This window comes from Macaca nemestrina, chromosome 1, assembly GCF_043159975.1.
Source record: "Macaca nemestrina isolate mMacNem1 chromosome 1, mMacNem.hap1, whole genome shotgun sequence".
NCBI classification, from domain to species: Eukaryota; Metazoa; Chordata; class Mammalia; order Primates; family Cercopithecidae; genus Macaca; species Macaca nemestrina.
In genome coordinates this window covers 28,514,937-28,542,625 of record NC_092125.1, presented here as the reverse complement: position 1 = coordinate 28,542,625, position 27,689 = coordinate 28,514,937, and the positions used below count along the sequence as shown (strand labels likewise).

Sequence of the window (27,689 nt, the reverse complement as noted above, 5' to 3'; positions counted from 1 at the left end):
AAGGTGATAACCATAGTCAGGAACTTCTGAGCCAAACTCCTGGTTCTGCCAGATACTCATGGGGTGGCCTTATAAGTATCGCTAAAAGTTACGAAGCATCAGTTTCTAACTGTAGATAGAAAACAAATAGACTCAATCAGTGACATGCTGTAAGAGTATGGCTTTTGGAATATGCAAATATTCCTCTTGTCAGTGGCACTAAATGGCCTCCAACATTGATTGGGAAGCCACAGTGGACATATATCCATGCCAGAAAAAAGTCATACTAGTCAGAGATGCTGTGGGGCGGAAATAATGTAAGCAAAATGCCCAGTACCCTACTACCATTCCCACTGAAGGCACTCAAATAAATGCTTGCCCTAAAGGGCATTTATAACAATTTATAATAAGCATTTATTTGAGTAGGGTACTAGGCATTTTGCTTACATCATTTTATTATCCCAAATAACAAACCTGTGTGATAAATATTATTGTGCCAGTTTTATAGATGAGTAAATTGAGACACAGAGATTTGTCTAAAATCAGTTGGCAAGTATTAATAAATGGTGGAACCATAATTTAACGCATAATTTGCTGAATCCAACGTAAAACACATGAAGACTTCTAATGTATCTAAATCTAAATTTAAAATGTTTCACATTTTGAGACCTTGCTGTAAATCCAACAAAATGCATTCTTTTTTTTTTATTGTTACTTGACAACTTAATTTAGAAAATTCTCCATTCACTCCCTTATAGTATGATAACGCACATACATGTAGCCCTTTATTTCTCAAATATTTTCACAAACACAATTTCTTTCCGACCTGCTATGTTAGCATGAAGAAGATAGGTGCAGCAGTCACATGCCAATTTTATAATGAAGAACATGAACCAGAGGAATTTAAAAAGGTCTATGCAGCATGGCAATATGTTGTGAAATGGCATGCTAGACTCTTCCTTCCTAACTCAGTATGATTTCACCAGATAATAATGCATCTGGAGGAATTTGGTTGACATCAAAGATCATGGAATATAATGAAAAATAAATAACATGGGATCAGAGCAGCTCCAAGCCACAGTTTTCCTATCTGTAAAATGAAATAATTACATTAGCCCTATCTTACTTCTTAAAATTGTTTTTATAGAACATAGTAGCATTTGCATATGTTCTTAAAGTTTGTGAAGCAGTTTTATGTTTTATCCCACCTTATCTCTCATATTAAGAATTTTATTAATTCTTTATGACAAGGTAAGTCATCTAAATAAACCAGCAGTCTGAGTATATTAATTCAGCTGAAATGGTTATATTTCAAGGCCTACATAGATTTCCTGACCTTCAAGGTAGCTCTGAATCTCTAAATCAAAAGGCCCAAAACAGTTCAGAAAACAAATATTCTCACCACCCAGAAAAAAAGAATATTGAGGTAAAGAAAAAAAAAAGAGAGAGAGAAGGGAGATATAAATTTAAATAGCAGTCTGTATATTCTGAGTAAAAACGATCATACCAGGAAAAATTTCTTCCCTGAGGGAAGCTAAGAACAGACTGTAACAGTCAAATGTGGAGTGATATTATTTTCTATTTCTCTTGTCAGAAGGGATTCAGTCTTGAAATATGTCTAGCAAAACTGCAGATTTTGGTTCCATGATTAATGAACTAAATTACATTTTATTTCTTAAATGTGTTGAGGATTCATCCTGTGGTCTTCCCCTGATCTGGAGGATTAGAGCTGTTGAACAGCACATCTGGTTATAGGCAAAGAGCTCTCTGGGTGGTTCTTTTCTTTCCTCTCTCAGAAATAGGCAATGTGGGGGAACTTCAGAAACTTTTATTAGACAAGTGTGGTTTTTAGTTTTCAAAAATGGTGTTTACTCTCTCTGTTCTCCCTTTCTCGTGAGGAGAAAGATTAATTATTAACATACATGTAATTCATAATTTAAAATTTCTGTTCTATCAGATTTTATATCACTTGTTAATACTTCCCCTAAATAAAATATTTGCATGCATCAGACAAATGTTTTAATGTCCATTTGGTTGGGAACAATTTTTAAATAGACTTCATAATAATAAAATACATTGTTTCCCTGAAAAATCACATTTGAAAAAGCTGAGATGCTGTAGATGCTCATGTCTGGGTAAATGCACTATCTTTAGTTTTTTATAATTGCTTCTTCCTCTGTCAAACCACACTATTATGTCCTGGAAGATGTCACTATCTTACCTCTAAAAGGTATAAAGAAATAACTGTCATTTTCCTCCTTTTCTCTTTCAAAAAGCATGTGTGAGCCTTAAGACATTTCATTTTAAAAATTCAAGATTCAGGGACCAAGAGTAATAGAAAATGTCTAGTTTGCTACAAAATTTTCCCCCACTAATTTTGTGAGCTCTTCCTTACCAAATCATGTAAAAATTAATTTTTGGAGGAGTAGTTCTCTAACTGTGGTTTAGGAACGTCCTTTCGGTATTATGCAGGCTTTTCCAATTTCACAAGAAGACATGTGCTCGTGTCTAGGGAAGGTTCCCACCTAGAACCAGCAGCAAAGAAAAAGAAGCTGTTAACTCTGAAGGACTTCACTGCTGAAAACGTCCCCACTGGAACTTGAGAAAGCTGGGAATTAACTGATAACACAGCTTTCACAATCCTTGTAGAACCGTTGTTAGTGTGGTGCGTGTTTGTTTAATTTTTCTGATCAGAGCAAGTGGGTTAAATGTTTAGGCAGTTTTTCAATTTTAGAGAAACACAGTCTTTGAAAATGGGGTTAAAAATTTTTCCACTGAATAAAGAAAAATCAGTAAAGAAGAATGTTAATGCAATATGATGCCAATTGTGTAAAAAGTTTAAAAGAAAATATTTTAACACCAAAATATTAACTGTATCTACCTCAGACTTGTGAAAAAATTGGTGTCTTGATATTCCCATTTCAATTTTTAAATGTACAACAATACATTTTCAAAAATGAACATGTATTACACTTTGGTATTACTCCTATAATTTAAAAAACTACTTGCAGCTAAAGATTACAAAAACAGAGATGGGGAAGAGGGGAGGAAAAAAAGGATTACAAAAACAGTAGAAGTACTATGTACAAAAAAAAAAAAATCTATTTGCTTACTGCAGCAGTGTTGTACGCTGCGGAATACACCTTTTCCCCAGAAGTCTCTAAATCTTAAAAAAATATAGATAATCATAAAATATTTAGAAAATAACTGAGCACTACTTGTGGAGCCACTGACTGTTATTTTCATAGTAAGTCTTGAGAAAAGAGATTTGTCTGGTCTAGATAAAGTAGTCAGAGAAGGTTTTGCAAGGGGGTGTGATGGGAGCAGAATCTTGGAAGATAGCATGGGAAGATTTGCAAAAACGAGGCACAGAGCAAGGACACTTCACATCAGAAGTCAGAGAAGCCAAAATGAGACCAGAGCCCATGAAAGGAGACTAGAGCACATGGAGTTACTATACTAGCCTAGCTAGCATACTAGGGAACAATAGGAAAATAGTTACAATCTGTGTGTGTGCATGTGTGTGTGTGTGTGTGTGTGTGTGTGTGAGGGAGAGAGACAGAGAGGTAGACTATCAAGTGATTTTTTTTTAAAAAAAGATAAACAATTTTGATGTAAAGGATGAAAAGTGTGAGTTCTAAAGAAAGAACATGACATGATTTTTTAAATATATTTGTAGAAAAATACACTAGCATTTGTCATTCGGACATTCAATAAATATTCTTTAGGGATCTATTATATCTAGTCTTTGTCACCAACACATCAAGGACAAGTATGGACGCAGAGAGTTTCCACAGGCTAGGAGGGTGGTACAGCAGTGCAGGTGAGCCAGGATAGAGATTTAAATAGTAGATGAATTCAAATGATTTTAGAAGGTAAACTTGCTAGGATTTGGGGATGGATGGAACAGAATCATAAAGGAAGGAGAGTCAAGGATGAGTCTGAAGTGCCTGAGTCTTGCACCCACATGTTACCATATAAGGAAAACAGGGAAAGTTGTAGGAGGATCAGACTCGGGAAAGAAAGTTCATTAGTTCCATGTTTTGTTGATTTTTGAGGTCGAAGCGCATTTGTGATGTTCAAATGGAAATGTCAAATAAGTGACTGTGGCTATGGATTGCAGCTCCAATGGAGGGTCTTGAAGCTGTCAACTGGGAGTGGTTAGTATATAGATGGTTATTAAAATGGTGGGCCTAGAAGATACCTCCTAGGCAAAAGGTATAAAATGGGAAGGGGAGGGTAAAGTGGCTAGAACTTAGGCTAGATTAGAAGGGTGTTCCACCAAGGATGGAGAGCTCATTCTCTCACTTGGTAAGCATTAACTGAACACAGGCGACAATTTAGCAACTGTCCCAGTAGTATACTACTGCTGGAATCTAGACCAGTATTTAGCAAAGCAGCACTGGTAGAAGATGGAAAGTGACAATGTACATAATTATTTAACGTTACCTCCCAGTTTGAATTAATGGTAATGCGTGAAAATGCCCAGGTATAAAGGTTTACATTCAATACCTACTTCCATGGGAACTTTCAGCTTCATATATTTACGAGTTAGCTGAAAATAAAACAGAATGATATCCAGTCCCCAAAACCTAAGTCTCCAATAAGTCTCTAACTTGACTATTATAAAATGAATTAGCAGAGAAGAAAAATACATAAAGAGGTATATTACATATAATTGAACTCAACAGTCCTCTTGTTTTCTGAGGATCCTAGAAAACAGCATTTAGGAGACCTCTGTGGCCTCTAGGTGTCAGTTTTCTCTGCAACACAGATTTTCGGCAAACTGTTGAAGCAGAGAGAGTACCAAAAAAAAAAGGGGAGTAGACAAGGACAGGAGCGTGGGGCACTGACTCTCACCACCCTCCAAATCTAACAATCCCTTTGAAGACTAACACTAAATTTGTGTGGAAAATAACAATGGAAACTTGAGAAAATGTGGTTCTCTGTATGAATCTGAAGAGCTGGCTAGGTCTAACACTTTGCCCATAGTCAAGCTGATTGAACTTAGCACATCCTGGCTCAAATTTTGATTGAGTTGGGCTCGTTGGCCTTTAAGTTGTATATCTGAATTCTCTTTGAAAAGATTTGGCCTTCCCGTACATATTTAGAGGACTGGGATCACCCATCTGTTTTTATGCTTATTTGTAACTATACCACTTTCCAGCACTGTGAGGTCCTTGAAAATATAATGGCATGACTGATGATGAGAAATTAAGTGAATGGGGTGAATGTTCTTATTCTCAGACAAACGTTTGTGGGAAAGCAATTTCCCTTACAGTTCTGGCCTTGTGCTCCTGTTTCTAGTGAACACTCCAGCTCAGATTATCTTGGAAGGTATGTATTAACCATCATCTATGCTATGAAGACAAAACATTCATTCTTCCAGTTTGTTACTCTCACTCTTGCCTTGATTTGTTGACCCCCATTGTCAGGGTGTGCTAAGAAGTCGAAAATCCCTAAATTTACAGAAGGGGTTAAAAATTTATCCTCATCTGTCCTGTGAGTCTCTTGAAACTCTTGCCCAAAAATGGAGGATCAGTGGAGGCCAGGAGTCAGATCTGTAGATTGGAAATGGCTTTAGGTACCCAAGTTGCAGGCTCACACAAGATTTGGGGCAGTTACTGTTCTTTTGTGGGGACAAAAGGTTACCCTGATCCAAGGGCCTAAAACTCTATGGTGTCAGGTTTTCTCTTCTGTCTTAACACTCCAGGCACTGTGAGGGCTTCTCTGACAGTTTTTCAACATCTCACTAATACCAGCCAGTTCTCCATTTCTTCGATCTGCCCTTCTTTCTTTAAAGACCTCAAGTACATATGCAGAAAAGTCCACACAGCTCCATGGGGACAAACCCTCTCCTCCAGCATGGAACCCAGGCACCAGTCCTAGCACCCACCAATTCCATCCACGGTCATCTGGCCCCACTCCCCTCCTGCCACCCTGGAACCCCGACCACCCTCATTTGAAAGGAGGAGAGGCAGGCAGCCAGTGTTCCTGCCAGCTGTCTACATGTTTCCAATGAGATGCATGTGTGTGCAGCTTATATTCATATAGTCCCTGAAGTGCCTTCAAGCTATTATTTCCCAGGTTTTGTTACTCGTGTTCAAGAGACTCTCTCTCCTGCAGGAGCCCAAAGATTTTTGAAGGCAGGATAGGTACCAGCGCCGCCTGGGAGGAGCGCGCCCCCTTTCGGCGAAAGAAGGGAAGGAGGAATGCGTCTGGCGAGGCTCGCAGCTCTTTTAAGCAGCGCAGGGCGTCGGTGCAGCAGAGAGGAGAACTGCGGCGATGCGGTGGCGGTGTTTGTTTCTTTGCCGAGGCAGAGACCACACCATTAGAACCAAAAATACTGTGGGCTCTGTTTTCAACGTTAAAATTCTTCATAGAGTTAATTACTCTTCCACCCATTCCACAACCTCAATCCCCAGTAAAGGTGAGATCCAAAAAGAGCCCCCTGTTCCGACCCCTATATCAACTTTACTGCTGCATCTGAGTTTCGGTGTATTCTCTCCCTGCCGGTTGAGAACGTTTCCAATCACTTCACAGTAACTCGGTGAAAGTAAACAAAATAGGAATAAAACCTGCCCTTGCCTTTTCTCATAATTCGGATCTTGGGGATTCAAATTAACACGAATTTCAGATTTATCCCTTTTTAAGAGAGCTGAGCCTGGGCGGACTCAATAATGGTAAAAAAAAAAAAATAAGCCCCAACGTTCTGGGGAATTAGAGCTTCTTCATTACGTGGCACAGCTAAGGGACTGGGACATGCAGTACCCGACGGATGTATTCTGGGCATAACTCAGACCCTTATTCCTGTATCTGCGAACCTCGGGAACAGAAGAATCCCCAAGATGCTGGTTGTCCTCAGATTCCTCTAACACATTTGTGCATCTGATTGGTTTATTCTGACATGTTTTCTTTATTTTCTTTCATAAAATTTCCTTAACCAACCACCATTTGTGCCTTTATTCCCCTCCCCTACGCTAACATGGCCCTAAAATCGTCTTCCCAGATATTTTTTCATCAAGAAAAGTAGTCCCAGGGCAAGTGAAATACGGTATTTTTTTAGGCTTAAAGTTAAAATCGATACCCCATAATTGTCTGGATGAGTACTTCCCTGAGGCTGCCGCACTAAATTAGAAAAATGTCAATGACAATTTACTAATATTTAGTCCACAGTGGAGCGGTATTACTCAAGAACATCTACACCTGAAAAACAAACCTGCCGACCCTGAACCACTGATGACTGTTTCTCTGCAATGTAACTCCGAATATACTGATTTTAGAATAAACAGCATTTGGAGAAAAGGGGGGCATTGCAACCATTTGTTGGTATTATTATTACTGTTTGAGACTCTTGGGTTTTGAGTGTTAGCCTGCTCACCAAGCCATTTGATTTTACAGGAATCCAAATTCTTGTGGATACATAACGCTGACATATGCATCCTCTTTATTAATATATTGTTGTAAACGGAGTTAAAGGACACCCAAACAATGGAAGTGGTATTCAAAAGGCATCAAAGTAAAACACAGAATTCGACAAAGGGCGCCCAATCAAATTACAATGGCACTCACAATTACAATTACACTCACAGGCAGTTCTCTAAATGTTTGGACAGGGAGAGTTGGCCCCTTATCCAAATATTGCCTGTAATTTTTTATCTGTAGTTCTAAGGAATACTTTAAGGGTCCTGTTAATTAAACTTCCAAAGGCTTGGCTAGAGAAAGCGAACCCCCACGTTTTACTTTTTCTTTGAGAGGATACTCTGACCCCCAAAACACTTCCACCACCTGTAGAAAAATAAGCAAAATGCAATCCTCATCTCCGTCTCTACAAACACACTCCCGATTTCAAAAAGTTGTTCCTCGTATAGCTCCTTCTAAAGCGGGGGGTGGGGGGAGTGGAGGAAATACATGCATATTTTCAGAGCGGTTGAAAGTGGGCTCGGCCCTGGAACTGGAGGGGCGCTGGGAGTCGCAATGCAGGCACTGGCGCGCGCAGATCTTTGCAACAACCCCTTACCTGCGGCCCTAGTGCTTCTGCTAAGGAGGAGGGTTTTCCAGGAGTTAGGGGTCTGCGATGATGGTGTGGTAGGCTGTTGGATGGAGCGGGAAACTGTGTGTAGGAGAGGGATTGTAAAAGAAACATGCCTCTTAAAATAAAAAATCAAATTGGTCTAGGGATCGTCGTGGTTGAAAACCTACAATTGTTATTTCGTGGAAAAGCGTCCTGGCTGGGAGAGGCATTCAAAGCTGGGTCGGTGGAATAGAAAGGCATCATCACTGCTTCTGAATGGACTTTTTTTTTTTTTTTTCAACTGGGAGCTTGAAGGTGACATCTTGTTGGTTTGGAGATGACTTATTCGCTCGTGTTGTAAAATCTAAAGTGACACTCCTGGGAAGAGGAAGGAACTATAGGGACCCGTGTGACCCATTCCTGTTTGCCTAACTCCCTGGCGCTCTGAACTGAGCGCGCACCGAAGTTAGGTCTCTCAGCCAAAATGCAGGACTGCACGACGTCCTAACGCACCGGAGAGATGCTCTGAAGCGTGGGGGTGGGAATTCACTGCATTCCAGAGTTGGGGGATCTGGAGCCCCAGAGAGGACTGGAAGCCTAAGGCTTCGGACTTTACAGGCCTATCTCCCACACTTCAAATTCCAAGTCGTCCTTCACCCAAAAGTGGGTAAGGAGTCCCTGGACTATCAATTTCCCCAAAATTCTAAGAGAAGAAGGTCACCCGGGCCCCTACGTTTGCGTGTAAAATAAACCGAAATCACCACCTATTGACCGGCCTTGACATTCGACTTTGGGGACTCAGTGAGGCACCTTAATCCTGTATTTCTCCTCCTCTAAAGAGAAAAGTTTCCAGGCTAACCTTAAAACGATATATTTCATTGGCTCCCCTCTTCAACGAGATAATTGAAGCCCAAATTTAGACTGCCAGCACTGGCTCCCGAGTCCCAGGATGGTGCTGCATAAGAAAATTTCTGGCGCCAGGGTTGTTGCAAACGCTGAGACTCTAGAAGTTGATATTACTGTGATGCGAATTCCAACTTGGGAGCGCCCTAGAAAATATTCCTGCTCTCCTGGGAGTTTCTCTGGCGAAGAGAAGTTGGCGGGGCAAGGTCCTGGGAGAGTGCGGCTGGTAGATTGGGCAGGCAATTCCTTTGCGCTGCGTTTACACCTCTCCCTTTGTGACAAATCGATTTCCCGCGTCGCTGTTTTGCATTTGCATCCCGCCGCGGCCCGGGAACCAGCTGCGCCGGGTGCACACTTAGCACCGGCTTGTGAATGTGTGCGTGTGTGCGCGCGTGTCTAATTGACTTTCCGTCTACCTTTTTATGACTACATGTGTTTCCAACAAAAGGTCTTATTAGGACAATCTGGTTTCACTAATTTAGAGGTTGGAAACGTGGAAGGCAGGCGCATTTTTTTAAAAGAGTTTGCAGAAGTTCAGATTAAGAAATGACAGCGGGATTCACTGTCTTCATTGGAGTATGTCTGCTTATTTTAATGACCTGTTCCTCTTTCCTCTCCCTGATTACCCAAGTTCTGCCACCACCCCCATTCACACTCCACACTCTCCCAATAGCCACTGGATTCCAAACAATGTTAAAGAACTATTTCTTTGGACACTTAGTGTATTTGAGCCCAGAAGTTGAGAATTTACTAGTAAGAGACTCAGTAAAAAGGGAAAGAAAGCACTCTACAGAGAGGACAGTGTAGTGAATGTCCACCAAGGTGGGGGTGGGGACAGAATTGCTGATGGTGATGGGGTGGGGAGGGTCTGGGAGAAGCCCTGACTTTAGACAATACCTACTCCTTCTAACTATATTCGGCCCACGTTGTAGTTAGGAATTTTGCAAATTTAAGAACCTAATATTGAAGGTGTAAGTGGAGTTTGTTTTGCTAATTTCAGCTGAAGAGAAAATTTAGAAAGGACAAGGACTGTTTCTATATAGCTAAAAGAGTCAAAGGCTTCTTTTTAATGTTCCCCATCTCTCCGAAGGAGACAATCGTTTCCCACTGGAGTAGACTTTCAGCGGGATACAAAGAGCGCTAGACTCCCGGTTCCATCCCTGAGTCCCTTTGGGGGTGGGGGAGAGTCTGCTCTAGCCATCCTTTCCCGTGACACTCCCCTCTTCCCTGATTCACAGTCTGAGTCTCATTGTCACTGCAGGCTGGAGGCCCAGCGGTCCTGATTTCCAAGTAGCTCACAACAGCCTTCTTGGCAACTCTTGATGGGAGCCCAAGAACTAGGGATGCGGGTTCCCCTGGAAGCCATAAGACTCATCAGGCCCTCCCATTCTCATCCCAGCGGAGAAAAAAGAGGTTGAGAAAAGTGCTTATAAAAGCAACAAACTATTCGTTAGAACACTACCCTCATCTCTCTAGGAAGCAAGGCCTGGGGTGTATGTGTGTGTGTGTGTGTGTTTGTGTTTGTGTGTGTGTGTGGGGGGGGTTCTCAGCTACTTTCCTAGCTCCAGGTGCCTGTCACTTCGTCCCCATCACCTCGCTCTGCCTTCTGCGGCCTCCTCCCGAAGCTGTCCCTTGATCACGCTTCCGCAGAGCATCCTCTTTCTGAACCTCAGTTTCCTTTCGGGATCTTCTCCCAACAAGACCTCTTTAGTCATTGTAACTCTGAGATGCTCCCGAGTATCACGTGGGCGAGTTTCTAGAGACTTCTTCCCTTCTCCCGGAACATACAGTCCCCAACTCCACCCGCGATGCTGAGCTTGTCCTCGAGCGCCCCTGAGGACGCCCACGTGCTCCACAGGGCCTCTGAGGCGCCAGGCTCAGGTCTCACAGAAGCCAGTCCCCAGTCCAGGGCGGCCTCCCAGCCACAGCGCGTCGCCTCCCTAATCTGCTGGGTGGCGCTCCATAGCTGGCTTCCTCAGGCCGGGCCAGCCCCTCTCCATACCCACTCTAAGGCCACGATGAATCCCGTGTTCCCTTCTCAGGAGTGGCGTCCACTCAGAGCCAAACAACCTGTACAATTTGCATCCCTCTTCCCCTGCAGTATCTGAGGGCCACCACAGCTGGCTTGTTCCCCAGGCTGGCCGAGGCCGCTGGCCTTGGCCATGGTTTTCTCATCCTCCAACCTCCTCATAGGGCAAAGCAGCATCTAGTCTCTCCTGATCCACTCTGGTCTTCTAAGCAGAATTTTCTTCGTGTTCCTGTTTTCTGTTGTGGGTCCAGCCTCTAGTATCGGAACAGTGGTAAATGTCGCAATTAATAAGTCGTCCTGGCAAAACAGAAACGACCAGACGTGCAGAATTGGTGAAGCTGGGGTCTACACCGAATGCTGTTCTCCCTACGGTTTTTTTTTTTTTGTTTTTTTTTTTTTTTTTTTTTTTTTTTTTTGAGACTGAGTCTCACTCTTTCATCCAGGCTGGAGTGCAGTGGCACTATCTCAGCTCACTGCAACCTCCGCTTCCCGGGTTCAAGCGATTTTCCTGCCTCTACCTGCTGAGTAACTGGGATTACAGGAGCGCGGCACTACACCCGCCTAATTTTTGTATTTTTAGGAGAGGGGGCTTCACCACATTGATCAGGCTGGTCTCAAACTCCTGACCTTGTGATCTGCCCACCTCGGTGTCCCAAAGTGCTGGGATTACAGGTGTGAGCTACCTCGCCTGGACTCTCCCTACTTTTTTCATTTTTCATTTTCCCTAGTAAAACGTTTAAAAACAATCATAGTATTTCTCAGTGCATTTTGTTAGAACTAAGAGTGCCTATGCAAACACTGAAGTAAGGCTGCGGGTGCCGGCAGCAGAAGCAGCCTCTCAAGAACCCAAACCCTACATAGAACGTCTCTGTCTCTGCGCCTAGCTCTTTATGCGCAACTTGGGGACACCTGGTACTTCATTCCTCAGAGTTGGCCACCTTTCTCTGGTGTCCAGGCCAGACTTCCTCATTCAGTTCCTGTAGCAGTCTGCTAGTACATTAGGTGGATCGGCCCTAGGCCTATTTTGGCTAAAAACACCCAGGGGCGCCCAGGCCGGAATTAAGGAAGCAGGGTAAAGACCGCGCGCCCTCAGCACACCAGAGGCTCTCTCTGACGCTTGCTTTAGCGTGGCCCGCTGGGCCACCACTGTGCCCGGGCCCTGTTTCCAGTTGTTTCTATGTCCAGTTTGACTTGTATGTCTATTCTTTGAGAGTCTGAAATAGACAATGTTTTGTGAAAATCATAGAATGCTGGCGGGTCCCCTGGTTCCCAGGTTTCCAAATTTGAAGACAAAATGGTAACCAGCAACTACTGATATAGAAAGTGAACAGCCTCATTTGAGGACTTACAGCTAAGTTCAGACTCTTGCAACCTCGAGGAGAAGAGGGAGTATCTGTACGTATCTGGCCACATGTCACCTGGGATGAACAGGGTGACCGGTCTGTTACAGGCTTGGGGACATGGGGATACATTTGCAGTCTCTTTTTAAGGCACTAGCGAAGCGAGATTTTCATGGGGCGCGAGGTTGGTCAGTGAGTATGGGGAAGGGAAACTAGACTTTCTTGGACGTTTAAGAGCCAATAGGGAGAGCTCCTCTAAAGTGACTCTGACCTCCGCACTGAAGCCCGCGCCTCCCAGATGCAGCTCGCCTGTGCGGGATCATGCAGGGCTGGATTTCAGGTTTCACCCGTAAAGGACATTCCCTTTGCTTGGCCTGAGTTTTCCAGAGGCAGCCGGGCTTTTGACTCTGCCAGTCTCAAACCCATTTGCCGTAGAGGCAACAGCAGGGGGCAGAGAGCAGCTCCAGTGTCTCGGGCCGGGCGTTCTCTCGCGGCCTCCAAGTCGCGCCCGGCCTTACGGTGCCCGCGTGGAGTGTCAAGTCCTGCTCCCTGTGCCTGGTGCCCTCCCACAAGCCGTCATACGCTGCCTGAGAGAAGCCCTTCGAACCCGACTCAGCATCTTTAACCCGCTGCTTTCCCAAACAGGGGTGGCTCTCTGAGTTTGCACCCCGCTAAGACCTCTTCCCATCCCAGTCCCGCCGCCCCGCGTGCGGGATGAACCGAGCCGGTGCCTGACCAAAGTAAAGAGAGTCCGCGGCGGACAGAGTCCCTGCCTAAGACCGCAGGGCCTCGGAGTGTCCCCGGACCTTGGAGCCTCTCTCCAGCGTCCTCCTTGGCTATGCCCTCGACCGAGACCCGCTTTTCTTATCTGGTTTCCCCTGTAACTGGCCCTTCCTTTGAAGTCTGCCACCACCTATCCTGGTCCCAGGACCTAGTCTTTCTGGCCGCGGAGGAGCTCTCGCTGCCCTACACCGGTCCCCGCCCTCTGTCCCGGGCACACACCCCCGTGGGCATGCGCCCCTCACTCACTGTCCTGCTGCGGGGTGTCGCTGCCGCTGGTGAGTCCCGGCGACTCCAGCAGGCTCCGGCCAGCCTCACCCACGTTCTCGTCCGCCTGTGCCGCCACCATGTCCCCGGCTTCCTCCAGGTCTAGCAGGTGACTGACGGAGAAGTTCTTTTTCGCCTGCAGAGTGTCGAGGTTGCCCGGGCTGTCCAAGCGGCCGCCCAGCGCCGGTTGCCGCTCCAGAACGTGCCCGTAGCTGGAGGTCATGGTCTCCCCCACCGATCCCACCCACCCCCCTCTCTTCCCGCTCGAATCAACACCAAACGCTGTGGGCGCAAGGGGGGAGAGGAGCCGAGTGGGGAAGAAAGAGGGGGGTAGTGGAGAGAGAGAGAGAGAGAGAGAGAGGAGAGGAAGAGGGAGGGAAGGAGAGGAAGGCCAAAAAAAAAAAAAAAAGTGGAAAAGAGGGCGGGGGACCCCCTTCTGTAGAGCAGAGCGTTCTGCACCAGCCGCCTTCCACAGCCTTGGTTGCTTTCCTGAGGCCAAGTCCGGGGCGGTCCAAAGAGATAATCCACACTAAAATACAATATTAAAAAGTCACCCTATGTTCAAGTCAGGAGAAAAAAATCCCTTCCAACTCTCCAAAAGTGTCCACACGCACAGACTAAAAATAATAATAAGGGGGAGAAAGGAAAGCGGAGGCCAGCAGGGCGGGGGAGTTAGGCAAACAGAAGAAGAGAGAAGAAGGGGTGGGAGAGAAGAATCAAAGTGAAGGGTTTTTTTCAAAGGTTAAAAAAGTTATTCCCAGGCAAGAGTTCAAGCACCAACAGAAGAAGGCTTGTTCCAGCTTTAAAACATCTTCAAGAAAACGTGTTCCCCCCTCTCTGCACTCCTGTGGATTCTCAGGAGTGACTAAAGTTTCAGGAGGAGAGGGTGATGTCTTGCAGATGTATTAGAGAGCAGGATTCTCACTTTACTTTTTGTAAAGAGTAAAAAAAAAAAAAAAAAAAAAAAAAAAAAAAAAAAAAAATTAAGAATTAAAAAAAAAAAAAGGCTTCAAGAGTCCGAAGGAGGGTGCTGTTGGGTTCCCCCCTTTCCCTTCTCTCTCTCCCCCTCTTCTTGCTGGGCTCCTTTTTCCTTCTCAGTTGGATCAAGAAGCTCTCTGGCACTTCAAAAGGCACAAACTGGCATGCAGAGGAGGCTTTGTAGGGAATACAAGAAAATTGGAGACCCCTGGGAGGGCAGATCTCGACTTAATAGGAGCCTGTAATTACGTGGCAAAGCCTTTGTGCGGTGCCTGACGTTTCACAGACCCCCTTTCTCCATCACAATCTCCTTCTTCCTCCTTTCCCTGGGACCAAAAAACAGTCTGATTAAGAAAACCCCCTTTGCCAACATCAGAGTTAGAAAGAAAGGGAGAGGGAGGGAACAAGAGAGAGGGAGGGAGAGAGGAAGGGAGGGAGGGAGAGAGAGAGGGAAGGAGAGAGAGAGAGAGAGAACGAGAGAAGAGAAATGAGAGAGGGAAGAGAGCAAGAGAGCCCCTTTGGATTTCTAAAGGTCTAATTATCATTCCCCTGCAATAATATCACGGGAGAAAAGACAAACTGAAACTCACAGTCACTTCAAACGTGCGGATTATTTTGCTTCGGCATTAACTCCTCCAGATTTGTTTAAGATCCTGTTGGAAAATCTCATTTGCATGTTTTGATAACAGCTGTGGGGAAATTTGGAAAAAATCCACCACCATCACAATCAAATTTTCTTCTCCTTCTGCCTTCCCCCACCACCTTTAAAACACACACACACACACACACACACACACACACACACACACAATTTTCTGCTGTTCTAACAGTTTTGGGGGGGAGTACAGGGAGAAAGTAAGCATATTAAGGCTATTTTTGGTTCCGTAGAGGGAGCCTATTAAATAATGTAATAAAATAACAAGAGGGATGCTAATGGGAAGCTCTCTTACGCTTCTCGCAAGGACTGAAGGCAGGTTGGGGAGATCTAGAGGGCACCGAGTTTATTTGAGGCTTTCCCAGCCATTAGGAATACCAGGGCTAGGGCAATGAGAAATGTACGTGTTTATTAAACTGGAGGAAAGGACTCGAAAAATATATTATAATATTTCTCCCTACCCCCTGCCGATTTTGTAACTTCTATGGTACGGCCAAGGTTGCTTCCCCAGGCGAGGACGCTAAACCTAGAGGGTCCCGCTGCCCAGATTCCTTGGAGCAGGCAGGAGCACTCACAGAGGCTGGAGTAGGGGAGGCTTCCGTGCGGTTCTGCGTCCGGCCTGGCTGTGGTGGCGGGAGGACAGAGAGGGGCGGAGGAACCCCCATTTAAGTTTACGGATAATCCTCTGTCGTCCGTCTGCGGAGCCCTAACTTGACAGAAGACAGAGAGGTGCTGAGCAGTTTTTTCATGACCTGTTGGAATTTGGTAACAGCTTTAACAGTCTCATTAGAAATGAGTTACTATATGACGACTAAGTAAAATATTAAGTGCTTATTTGTGGCGTTTTATGTTCTTTAAACGCGCGCGCACACACACACATGCATCCGTACTCCCGCACTCCCTTGATTGCTAGACTTTTTTTTTTTCGTCCTATAGCCAAGAGGCTTGACTGGAGAGAAAGAAGGGCACGAGTGTGTGTAAATGGTTTCTGGGCTCCAAACGGCCATAGTTAGCCCAGAACTTCCAGCCCTGATCTGGGAAAAGAACATTTGATGCCATCAAAGGGCTGCAGATTGAAACCAGATGTGCTCGCCTCGGTTCTTTCCATGCATTTAATTAAGGAGCAGGGATGGAGGAGACTTTTTCATCATTAGTCCACCCACTCCCCCCTCCTTTCTGCAGTCCTTCTCCCTCCCCCCAATCTCCCCACCCCCACTCCCATCCCTGGGCCACTCGAACCCCCGACCGGGAGCCCAGAGCCCTGCCAGCGCCGCACTGTGCGCCGCGCACGTCGCTCGATCTCCCCAGCGGTACCGGCTCTAAGCTGTAAACATCTGTGCGCTTCTGAGCTAGGGTGAAATCGACGCGCGTGGGGGGTGGGCGTGCACGCGGGTGGGCCAGCGCAGAGTGGGAGTGTGTGGGTGCCTTTCGTCGGAATTTCCAACTCAGCTGCCTCCGAGAGCCTAAGCTGAGCGCCGCACGTGCTCGTGCCATCTGCTGTACTGGACGCAATCTAATAGCGCAGAGAGGTTTCCACCGGGCAGTTCGATGTGGGCCGTTTCTCCCTTCCCAGCGGTTTGTCCTTGGAGCGGATCAGCCTCCCCAAAACCTCCCTAGAATTGGAGCAGCTCCTTGCCTCTCTCTCCTTTCGCATTCTCCATCCTCATTTACACACTTGCGTTTTAACGCTGCTGTTTGTCCCCTACACAGACCGAATTGCCCCTCGTAATAAAGGTCTGGGTAAGGGCTGGGGACTTTTGGCATCCCCAAGACACGATGTTCGCCCTGAAGATCCAGCGTCCTCAGTCATTTAGGGGGTCAGCGTCCTCAGATCGCCCTTCCGAGGAAGTTGCCTTATCCGGGTGAATGGTCAATATGGTTGGTGAGTGAGGAATAGCCACAAGCAAGAGAGTTTATAGATGGGCACCGGAGGCATACGCAGACGTCTCCGATGATATTCGGAGGGACTGGGCGCTTCTTGAAAATCACCCACTTGTCATTAGTGTTAATATCAACCAATACCACTAATACCAACTAGGATGCTAACGGTTTCAAGAAAAACACCGCACACATTTGCTAATTTATCGACTATATACATAATATTATATAATATACGTAATGTATAATATAAATTTCTATGTGCAGTATTTTCCCCAAATGTCTTTCGAACTGAGAGCTCGAACACCCGCCAATGTGCCGGGCTTGTTAGACCTGTGCAGCGCCGCTCCTGCAGCTCTAGAAGCACAAGGTCGGGGAGCCCACCTCTAGAAAAGGAGGTGGCCTTTGAAGAGTGAGGAACGGAGAGTGTCCTTGAGTCCTTGGAGCTGGAACTCGGGAGCAGAGTCCCAGGGTCCTCAGGGAAAGGGAAGATAGGCGTCGGGGACTTAGTCGCGGTCCCCGGGGAGCGCGAGGCAAGCAGCAGGGCCCTCTTCCGCCGTTCCGCAGTGCTTTTCTCAGAATTCGGCGGAGGGAGGTCACCAGAGCGCGAAGGCTTGAGGGACTCTTCAACACCGTGAGAGGCTGCTCTTTCCCGGGATATCCCGTAGGCCTCAGCTGCAGGGACCAAGCCCTGGATTCCTCTAGCCCGGACATCACCGCAGGGAGTCGGGAGGCAGGGTGGGCTGCGGGACGCGTTGGGAAAGTCCCCTAGGAAGCAAATCACAAAGGCAAACACCCTGCAGAACTGATCCCCCCGCCCCCCAACCCCCCCTCCCCGGTTTTTCTTGCTTGTTTAAGTCTTTGTGGTTTTTTTTCTTTTCCTTTTTTTCTATTAGCAATTACAAGTGGATTGCATTCACACTCTGATTATGTTTACACACATTCGTAATTTGTTAAGACTCTGGATTGTAATTTTAAAATATCGGGATAACCCTACAGGGAAATTCAAGTCAGAGCTGATAATGCGTTCACCTCATAAAGGACAAAAGGCGTGCTTCAGCTGGAGAAGGCGCTCCGGAAACCCTCCTAGCCAGAGCTGATGCTCTCCCAAAGGCATCCATGGACAAGCTGGGAGCTCCTTCCCAGAGCGCCATAGGTCGGTACTCCTAGCCTCTCCTTGACCTCCAGGTTCCAGGTCCTGCTCGCAAGAGGGGTGGAGCAAGGGGGAAACTGATGGACCAAAGTTCTCTGGGCTTGGCTCACGTTGTAGGAACCAGGAGGGCCAAGCACCTTGAGAATTCGAACTACCATCTGGCAGAAAGATGTCAGGAGAGGAGACTTGAGGAAGTTTTGGAGGAGAGCACATACTCATCTCCCAAGCAGGCGGTAGGCTTGGCTTGGCATTTAGAAGGCCCCAGAGAATAGCCTGCTGTTGCCCCTGTAGTTCCTTAATCACTACTTTGCTTTCCCCAAGTGATTTTTGGGGGCGGGAGAGAGAGCTGGAAAAAGAGAATTTCTAACTCAAAATCTCTGAACATGTGTAGGCCTTTCTTTGGCTTTAGCTTTGACTTCCATCCATCAATTATTATTTTTTGAAGTTTGAAGCCCTGCATGATGTAACTAACCAGAAACTTCTCCCTTATGACCCTTCCAGCATCTGAGACCCACTTTCCAACCATTCCTTCTGCTCTACCTCCTTTACAATTTCTGTTTTTGAATTCCTCCCCATGTATGTAGGAGCAAAGCTGGATCTAGCAGGGAAACTTGCCAATAGATCAGACCAAGGTAGGAGAGAGGTTTGGTTCCCAGCCACGTGCCTTTGGGTGGTCCTATTAATAGTCAGGTTTGGTACTGATTACTGTCTAGGGTTTCCCTGGCACTGAAAGTTGGCAGAACTCTGCCTTATCTGGCTAGCAGAATGTCTCCCACCCTAAGCAATTTCCTTTCTGAGGTGGAAACCAGGGGTGGCACGCCCTGACATGTTAATAAACTAACATGACAATCAGGTGACAGGTCACAGGTTCCATGACACATAAAGAAGACACCACCACTCTCAGGAGAATGACATGCTGTGGGAATGAAAATGCTTTCTTTCTCATGGTTGACAATCTAGGACATATTCATTAGCAATGATACAGGGGAAAAGACAAATGCAAAATGGATTCTGCAGGGTTCCCATATTTTAATCTCTTTAGAAGGAGTCTTTATGTCAGGCCTGAAAGGAATTCTCCTTTATCCTTCCAATTCTGATTCTTGTAATAAACGTGTTATTTCAGGAGCATTTCTTCTATGCTCTATTCTTTATCCAATAGCCTCATTGAGTTATTTTGAAATTTTATAATAATTAAAGGAAGTCAGACTAAAAATATATTTCCAAGTAATGAGCTGCTAATGGATCTACTCTGTTATAGGCTGGGAAGCCCAATATATTCAGGTGGGACCTAGAATAGTTTCATTAAGCCCATCTGCTCCTCAAATCACTGGCTGGACACTGACTTTGCATATACCACTGAGGCAGCTTTAGCTAAAGACATTAGTGACCTGCACATTTACAAATGCAGTAAGTATTCCTCAGGCCTTATTTTGCTAAATGCTTCTGCTATAATTGATAGTGTTGAGCATCTTTTTTTTTTTTTTTGAGTATTTTTCTCCTGGTCCCCTGTTTCTCTGACCACTTATTTTGGTTTTCATAGTGTATTACTTTTTCTCTGCTCACTCCTTAAATATTTATATTCTCCAGAATTCTGGTCTTCATTTTACTGTCTTTCAACATAAATAGGTTGTTCTTAGAAGATATCTTACTTTTTATGGGTTATGTCTTGGTCTGTTTTACGTTGCTATAAAAGAATACCTGATTGGGAGGCCGAGGTGGGCAGATCACAAGGTCAGGAGATCGAGACCATCCCGGCTAACACGGTGAAACCTTCTCTCTACTAAAAATACAAAATATGGGTCGGGCATGGTGGCGGCTACCTGTAGTCCCAGCTACTTGGGAGGCTGAGGCAGGAGAATGGCGTGAACCCGGGAGGCGGAGCTTGCAGTGAGCCAAGATCGCACCACTGCACTCCAGTCTGGGTGACAGAGCGAGACTCTGTCTCAAATAAATAAATAAATAAATAAATAAATGAATAAATAATTAAAAAGAATACCTGAGACTGGGTTACATATAAAGAAAAGAGGTTTGTTTAGCTCATGGTTCCGCAGGCTGAGAAGTTCAAGGATAAGAAGTTCAAGTTCAAGTTCTGGCTTCTGGTGAGACCTATTCTGCTGCATCACACTATGGCAGACAGGGTAAAAGGGGAAGTGGACATGTATGAAGAGAGGGAAACCTTAGGGGCATCCCAGCTTATAACTACCCACTCCAATGAGAATCCATTCTCCTGAGAACTAATTCACTCTTATGAGAACAAGAATGTATTTACTAATGTTGGAAGAGCACTGAACCATTCATGAGGGATCCACTGCCATAACCCAAACACCCCCTACTAGGCCCCACCCCCAACCCGCCCTCACTAGGGATCAAATTTCAACATGAGCTTTGGTGGTAACAAACAAACCATATCCAAACCATAGCAGTTAACTACCACCTGTTTGTCAGTGAGTCCAAAATGTAAACCTTAAGCTTGTCCACCTACTTACTGTCATCTGCTGCAAACTGGGCAAGTTACCACTCCAAGCCTCAGCTTACTCATCACTCAAATAATTCTAATTATGGCACCTACCATATATATTTGTGAAAATTAAATAAGAATGCAGGCAATCAATTTATCACAGTGCTTAGCATATAGTAAGATCTGAAGAAAAAAAAAGATAGCTATCTCCTTGCTGGATCTGCACATTTATTGAAGAAACATAAACTTAAACTCTTGCCCCAGTAGTAAACCTAGGAATTATCCCAAATTTCTTCCTCTTTGATGCCACCTCCAGGTCTGCCTAAATTATCTAGCTAGCATCAATCCTGATACAAAATAGCCAATAAATCCTTGTGGAATTGGAACTGAAAATAAAGTAATACTGGAGGAGGTGAATAGGCAACACTATATATGAATATGTAGGTATTATATTTATAGTGTGTTCATATTATATAAACATAACAGTTAGTAGTCCAGGTGTCTTGCCAGATGCTCTCAGAGGAAATATGAGTATACAGGTGCCATACCTTCTCTATCTTGAGGAACCCAAATCTTACTCACCAGGCAGATTCAGATGTACCACAAATGGCTATTGAGAGGATTAAGAAAGAGAATAAAGGAAAAATGCCTTATCATAGTCAATATTCAACAAATGTTAGTTCCCTTCCTCCACTCTTTACCTTATGCTCAGATTCTTCTGGGCTGCACAGGGTAATAGGAGGCTTAATTCTTGCTATCTTTCTATTTTAGAAAAATCCTTTAAGGATGGGCATAGGCATGTAACTTAGATGCTTAAAACTGGGAATGGCTCTAGGCAAGCAGCAGCACACAGAGCTGTAAGAGAAACCAATGCCAACCCCTCATTCTTTTGCAGGAAGAATTCATGCCTGGTAGGTTTTCTTGTGTCTCACTCTGAGAATTTGAGAACCTGATACTCACCAGATTATTGGCCCTGAATAAGACATCTAAGCTGATATCCCAGGCTAGGTTGGTGCCTCTGCAAGCTCTTCAACTTTTGGGCCCTGAAGCTCTGTTTCCAGGCCAGGCAGACATAAGATGGAATCTAACAGTACAAATACAAAATTCTCTGGACCTGGGTAAGTTAGGCTGATTTGAAATGCATAAGGTCCTTCAGCTGACTTTGGTGCTTATTTACAGCATACATAGTGGGTGTGCCACTTTGGATAACATTCCTTGGCTTGCTGCTCCCGTAAATCTGGAACCAAGTACAACCCACTTCTCTACGTGCTTTCCTCCCCTTCTATGAATCTCTAAGTTTCTAAACGTGTCTCTCTCTTATCTCCCAGATCTCCACTTTTCCTATAATACTAGCTCATAGGTAAACATCCAAGCTGGACACAACTTCTTTTGTCACTTTATACCTGTTAGGTTAGGTATATAAATTTTACCCTAATTTTTCTTGTTTTTATCTTGTTAAAAACACCTGGATCTGCCTTATTTCAAGTTTTTCTCCACAGTAATTTCACAAAATTTCAGAGACTATTTTTTTCTTTCCTGCCTCAAAGTGATGCTTTGAGATAATGTATATGTGAGGAACTCAATGTAAAAGGTATGACTGTATATAGGACCAGTTATATTTGTCATTACCTCCAGTTGTCATTCTTTCCTGACATTCTTTTCTTGCCTTTATCACTACAGAAAAGAAGTAAGGATTTATACAGTGGAAATAAGAAAACTAACTTTTATTAAAAAGTCTAAAATAATGTGTTATATCAGTACTTTGCAGATCACAAACCTATTATTTCTACATTTTGTTAAGTCACCATTCACCTCTTCATGCAATATATACCTTTGTCTTTCATGAACCTGGTACCCAGCTCTGCATTTAAAGCACCACAACTACCTATCTCCAGAATACATACTGGAAAAAAAAAGGAATTCCTTTTGCTACTTACCCTTTTATTCTTTCCTCTTTCCTGATTTGTTCTTTTGAGCATCTTCTGTTCCTTTAAGCCAAAAGTTAGAATTATTTCCTTCAAAATATGAAAAGAGATTTAGTGACCTCTCTAACATTCGTTACTATTGTGTGTTTCAGTCTCCATCAAAAATTGTTACACAGGATCAAAGATATCAACATTTATATTCTATTTTGGACCAAATGACATAAAGTAGTAGTTCACCATTAATCTTTAACCATTACCAGACACTGTATTACATCCTACTTTGTCCCTAATGTGGTGTAAAGACTAGAGGCTGTAGCGGCTTTGAAAGTTTATTCTTTGCTTCTACCTCTTTAAAGAAATTCTGAGCAAGTAACTTAGTTCCTCTGAGTCTCACACTTTGAGTCTCAGAAGCTCAAAGTACATCTGAAAAAAAAGTAAGATAATAAGTAAGACGTAACATAGTGCCTGGCAGGTAATAAATACTCAATAAAAGTTAGTTGAGAAATTCATTTGGCAATGATGTAGTAGCTTATAGCAGAAGAGTAGTGCTCCCTCCAAAAGCAACTTAAGAACCTAAAAATATTTATATCTTCCTCACTTCAAATATCAGACACCTGCCAAGGCATTCAAGACTTGAGCAAACCTATATTCCAGACAAGGATGCTCTGAGGTAAGTCAGACTTGTTTCGCTCTGTTGGCCAGGCTGGTCGTAAACTCCTGACCTCAAGTGATCCACCCACCTCAGCCTCCCAAAGTGCTGAAGCGCTGGGATTACAGGCGTGAGCCACCACATCCAGCCTAGAATCATTTTAATGTTTATACAAAATGTCCAATTGATAAAAATAACCAAAAAAGCACCAAAAAATCTAGTATATTAAAAAGTAAGTCCAAGAGAAATAATACACAACAGAAAAAGATGGCCCAGGTTTTGGAAGTAGCAGACATGGACTAAAAAATAGCTGTAATTAACATAATCAAAGTAATAAATGATAAGATGAGAATTTCACCAGAAAACATGCAACTGTAAGAATTGAATGAAATTTCTAGAACTAAAAAACGCAAAAACTGAACTTAAGAACTCAATAGATGAGTTTATCAGGATATGTGACACAGCTCAAGAGAGAATTAGTGAGCTGGAAAATAAATAGGTCAGAAGAAAAGACTGAAGCAGAGAGCAAAAATAATGAGAAGTATAGAAAAAAAGAAAATATATATATGATAAGATATAGACATATGGATAATATCTAACATCCATGTAGTTGAATTTCAGAAGAAGGATAAAGAGAGGATAGGGGCAAATTTAAAGAAATTGGATCTGACTGAAATTTGTCCAAAGTTGATGGAAGACATCAAGTCACTCATTCAAGAAGTTCTTTAAACAAGATGAATAAATACAAATAAAAGAAAATGATACCTACATATATCGTAATAAGACTGGTGAGATACAAACAAAACACAAACAACAAAAAGGAAAAAATTTTAAAGGACCAGAGAAATAAGGATATTTTGACCCCAAAGTAGCAAAAGCAAGACTTCAGGCTGACTGCTCAATGGAAACAATGAAAGCCAGAGACAATGGGATGACATTGTTTAAGTACTGAAAACAAATAACTGCCCTCCTGAAGTTCTATGCCTAGTGAAAATATCTTTGTTAAAACAAAATGAAGATAGTTTCAGACAAAGTAAAACTTGAGATAATTTGCTACCAGCAAACTCACACTAAACACATCATTCTAAAATGATTTTACTTAGAAACATAGAAATTCAGGAAGAAATAAAGTGCAAAATAAAGGCAAATATGTCAATAAATCTGAATGACTATTGACTGTAAAAATAATAATAACAACAATGTCATATGGTCTAAATACACAAATTAAAAGACAAGAAACATCATGCTGCTACAGATTGCTACAAGAGTTACTCCTTAAATGTAAAGGCAAAGAAAAGTAAAAAGCAAAAGAATGAGAAGAACATTTTGTGAAAAGATTAGCAAAACAAAGAATATGAGTACCAGAAAAGATAAGCTTAAAAGGAAGAAACAATTTTAGAAATGAAAAAAGATATTTAATAACAACAAATAAAGTTATATGAAAACATTACAATTAAACTTTGTATGCATCTATTAGTGTGGCTTCCAAAAATACATATTAAAAAGTAGATGAACCAAGAGGAGAAATATACAAAACCATAATTATAGAGAATATTTAATGTCTCTTTCTCCATAACAGAAAACAAACAAACAAACAAAAAAAAAAACAAATTAAAAAGAGGGGAGGTCTGAAAAATACTTGGCCTTAGTTGACACATATGGAACACTGAAGTCAACTATGACAAACTATGTATATTTTTTCCAAGTGCATATATAACATTGACCAAAATATTAATGACTATATGCACTGTGGTTTGAATGTGTGTCTCTTTCAAAACTCATATGGAAACTCAGTCCCCGGTGTAACAGCATTAAGAGATGAGAACTTTCAAATGTGATGGAGCCTTCAAAAGGGTTTTAGGGCTCTGACCTCATCAATGGATTAATAGGTTTGCAGGAGTGGGTTAGTTATCATGAGAGTGGATCTGTTATTAAAGCCAGTTTGGCTGTCTCTAATAAGCTCCCTTGCCATGTGATGCCCTGCAGCACCCTGGGGGCTCTAAAGAAAGTCTCTATCAGTAATAGGGCTCTTACCAGATGTGGCTGCAAGACCCTGGACTTCCCAGCAACCAGAACTATGAAAAATAAATGCATTTTCTTAATAAATTACCCAATCTCAGGTATCCAGTTGTAGCAACAGAAAAATGACTAAGGCAGAAAAATATATGCAGAGCCATTAAATGAGTTTCAAAATTATTCAAGGCATTGAAACTAGTCAATTAAATGCTCAAGCTAGAATTCAAGTGTAAAATAAAGACATAATCAGAAGAGATAACCAGAAGATTCCAATATGCTTGGAAATTAAGCTATTTTATTCTATTAACTATCAAAGAAGAAATTTCAATGGAAGCTAGAAACATTTTGGACTACACAGTGAAAATCCTACATATCCAACATATAGAATGCACCTGAGAATATTTGTAATGGTGATTTTATAGTTGTATAGTCTTAAGATATATTAGGGAAAAAAGGTTTTCAGTCTTTTTTCCTGTGATTCAAGTATCTATCTCAAAAACATAAAAAACTGAAGATTAAACACTAATAAAGTAGAATAAAAGAAGCAATAAAGATGAATTGAAACTAATCAGAGAGAAAAAAAGGAGGTGCAATGGAGAAAGTCCACAAAGCTAAAAGCAGATACTTTGAAGAGACCAAGAAAATCAGTAAGTTCATTGTAAGTCTAAGACAGAACAAAAGAGAAAAAAAGTGAATTATCAATATTGGGGTAAAAAAAGGGGAATCAACATAGATCTCTATATATTAAATACATCTTAAGAGAGTAATTATGTTTTCATTCAAATAAATTTGTAAATTCAGAAGAAATGTACAGATTCTTTAAAAACAGAATTTAACGGCCAGGCAAGGTAGCTCACACCTGTAATCCCAGCACTTTGGGAAGCCGAAGCAGATAGATCACCTGAGGTCAGGAGTTGGAGACCAGCCTGGCCAACATGGTGAAACCCTGTCTCTACTAAAAATAAAAAATAAAAAAAAAAAAAACAGCCAGATGTGGTGGCAGGCACCTGTAATCCCAGTTACGTGGGAGGCTGAGGCAGGAGAATCTCTTGAACCTAGGAGGTAGAGGTTGCAGTGAGCTGAGATCACGCCCTTAAACTCCAGCCTGGGTGACAGAGTGAGACTGCTTCTCAAAAAAAAAAAAAAAAAAAAACAAAACTGGGTGCGCTGGATCACGCCTGTCATCCCAGCACTTTGGGAGGCCGGGGCCAAGGCGGGTGGATCACAAGGTCAGAAGATCGAGACCATCCTGGCTAACATGGTGAAAACCGGTCTCTACTAAAAATACAAAAATTAGCTGGGCATGGTGGTGCGCCTGTAGTCCCAGCTACTCCGGAGGCTGAGGCAGGAGAATCGCTTGAACCAGGGAGTCAGAGGTTGCAGTAAGCCAAGATCGCGCCACCGCATTCCAGCCTGTGGACAGGGTGAGACTCCATCTTAAACAAACAAAACAGAATAGAATTTAAGAAGATTAACACAAGAATAATTAGAAAATACGAGTAATCTTACGCATTTTAAAGAAATTGAGTTAATCTTTTCCACTCAGAGATCTTCAGACAGACTCAGATGGCATGAAGGATAAATTTTTTCACTAATCTAAAAAAGCAATAATAGCAGTATTATAAATATTCTTCTGAAGAATGAATAAAGAGGACACAAATCTCAACTTGTTTTATGAGGCCAGCATAATTCTGAAAACAAAACCAAAATGGGACATTATAAGAAAAGAAAATCACAAGAAAGGAAAATTACAGGCCAATCTCTATAAGTAAACAAACAAAACTATTATGTGAAATACTGACAAATCAAATTGAGTAATATACAAAAATCATAATACTTCACAATCAAGTTAAGTTTATTCCAGGAATGCAAAGCTGGTTTAATATTAAAAAGTCAATCAATGTCATTCACCACTTTAAGAGAATAGAAAAGAAAAATTAGATGTTTATCTAAACTCATGAAGAAATAGTATTTGATAAAATTACACATTCATAATCATTTTTAAAAACCTTAACAAACTGGGGATACAAAACAAGTCCCTCAATCTGGTAAATAACACTTAGGAAAAGTATACTGAAAAAATAATACTTGCTGGTAAAATATACAAAGCTTTCCCCTTGAGATTTAGAATGGGACAAAGATGCCCACTAATATCATTTCTATTTACATTCTTTTAAGGCCCTAGGCAGTACAAGAAAAAAGAAGAAAAAATAATTTTAAAAAAAATTGGAAAGAAAGAAATAAAGCTCTTTTTATGTGAAAATGACATAGTGATATATCTAATCTAAAGCCACATTAAGATAATATCATACAATCACCAAAATAGTTAAACGAAATAGACAGTGCTTTTAAGAATTTAGAATAGTTGGCCGGGCGCGGTGGCTCAAGCCTGTAATCCCAGCACTTTGGGAGGCCGAGACGGGCGGATCACGAGGTCAGGAGATCGAGACCATCCTGGCTAACACGGTGAAACCCCGTCTCTACTAAAAAAATACAAAAAAAACTAGCCGGGCGAGGTGGCGGGTGCCTGTAGTCCCAGTTACTCGGGAGGCTGAGGCAGGAGAATGGCATAAACCCGGGAGGCGGAGCTTGCAGTGAGCTGAGATCAGGCCACTGCACTCCAGCCTGGGTGACAGAGCGAGACTCCGTCTCAAAAAAAAAAAAA

At 42.9% G+C, this 27,689-nt stretch overlaps 1 protein-coding gene across 4 annotated transcripts in view; it reads right to left on the bottom strand.

The window, feature by feature from the left end:
* LOC105484395 (paired related homeobox 1) overlaps nucleotides 1–14,996 on the bottom strand; it is a 74,723-nt gene extending 59,727 nt beyond the window's left edge. For 2 of the 4 annotated variants that reach the window (XM_011745925.3, XM_011745924.3), the window contains exon 1: nucleotides 13,295–14,261. In XM_011745925.3, the coding sequence (XP_011744227.1) occupies nucleotides 13,295–13,535 (241 nt within the window). In that variant the 5' untranslated portion in view covers nucleotides 13,536–14,261. Of the gene's footprint in view, nucleotides 1–13,294; nucleotides 14,263–14,880 lie in introns of those variants that run through there. The other 2 variants (XM_011745926.3, XR_011611038.1) reach the window with 2 other exon arrangements.
* Nucleotides 14,997–27,689: the final 12,693 nt, after the last annotated feature.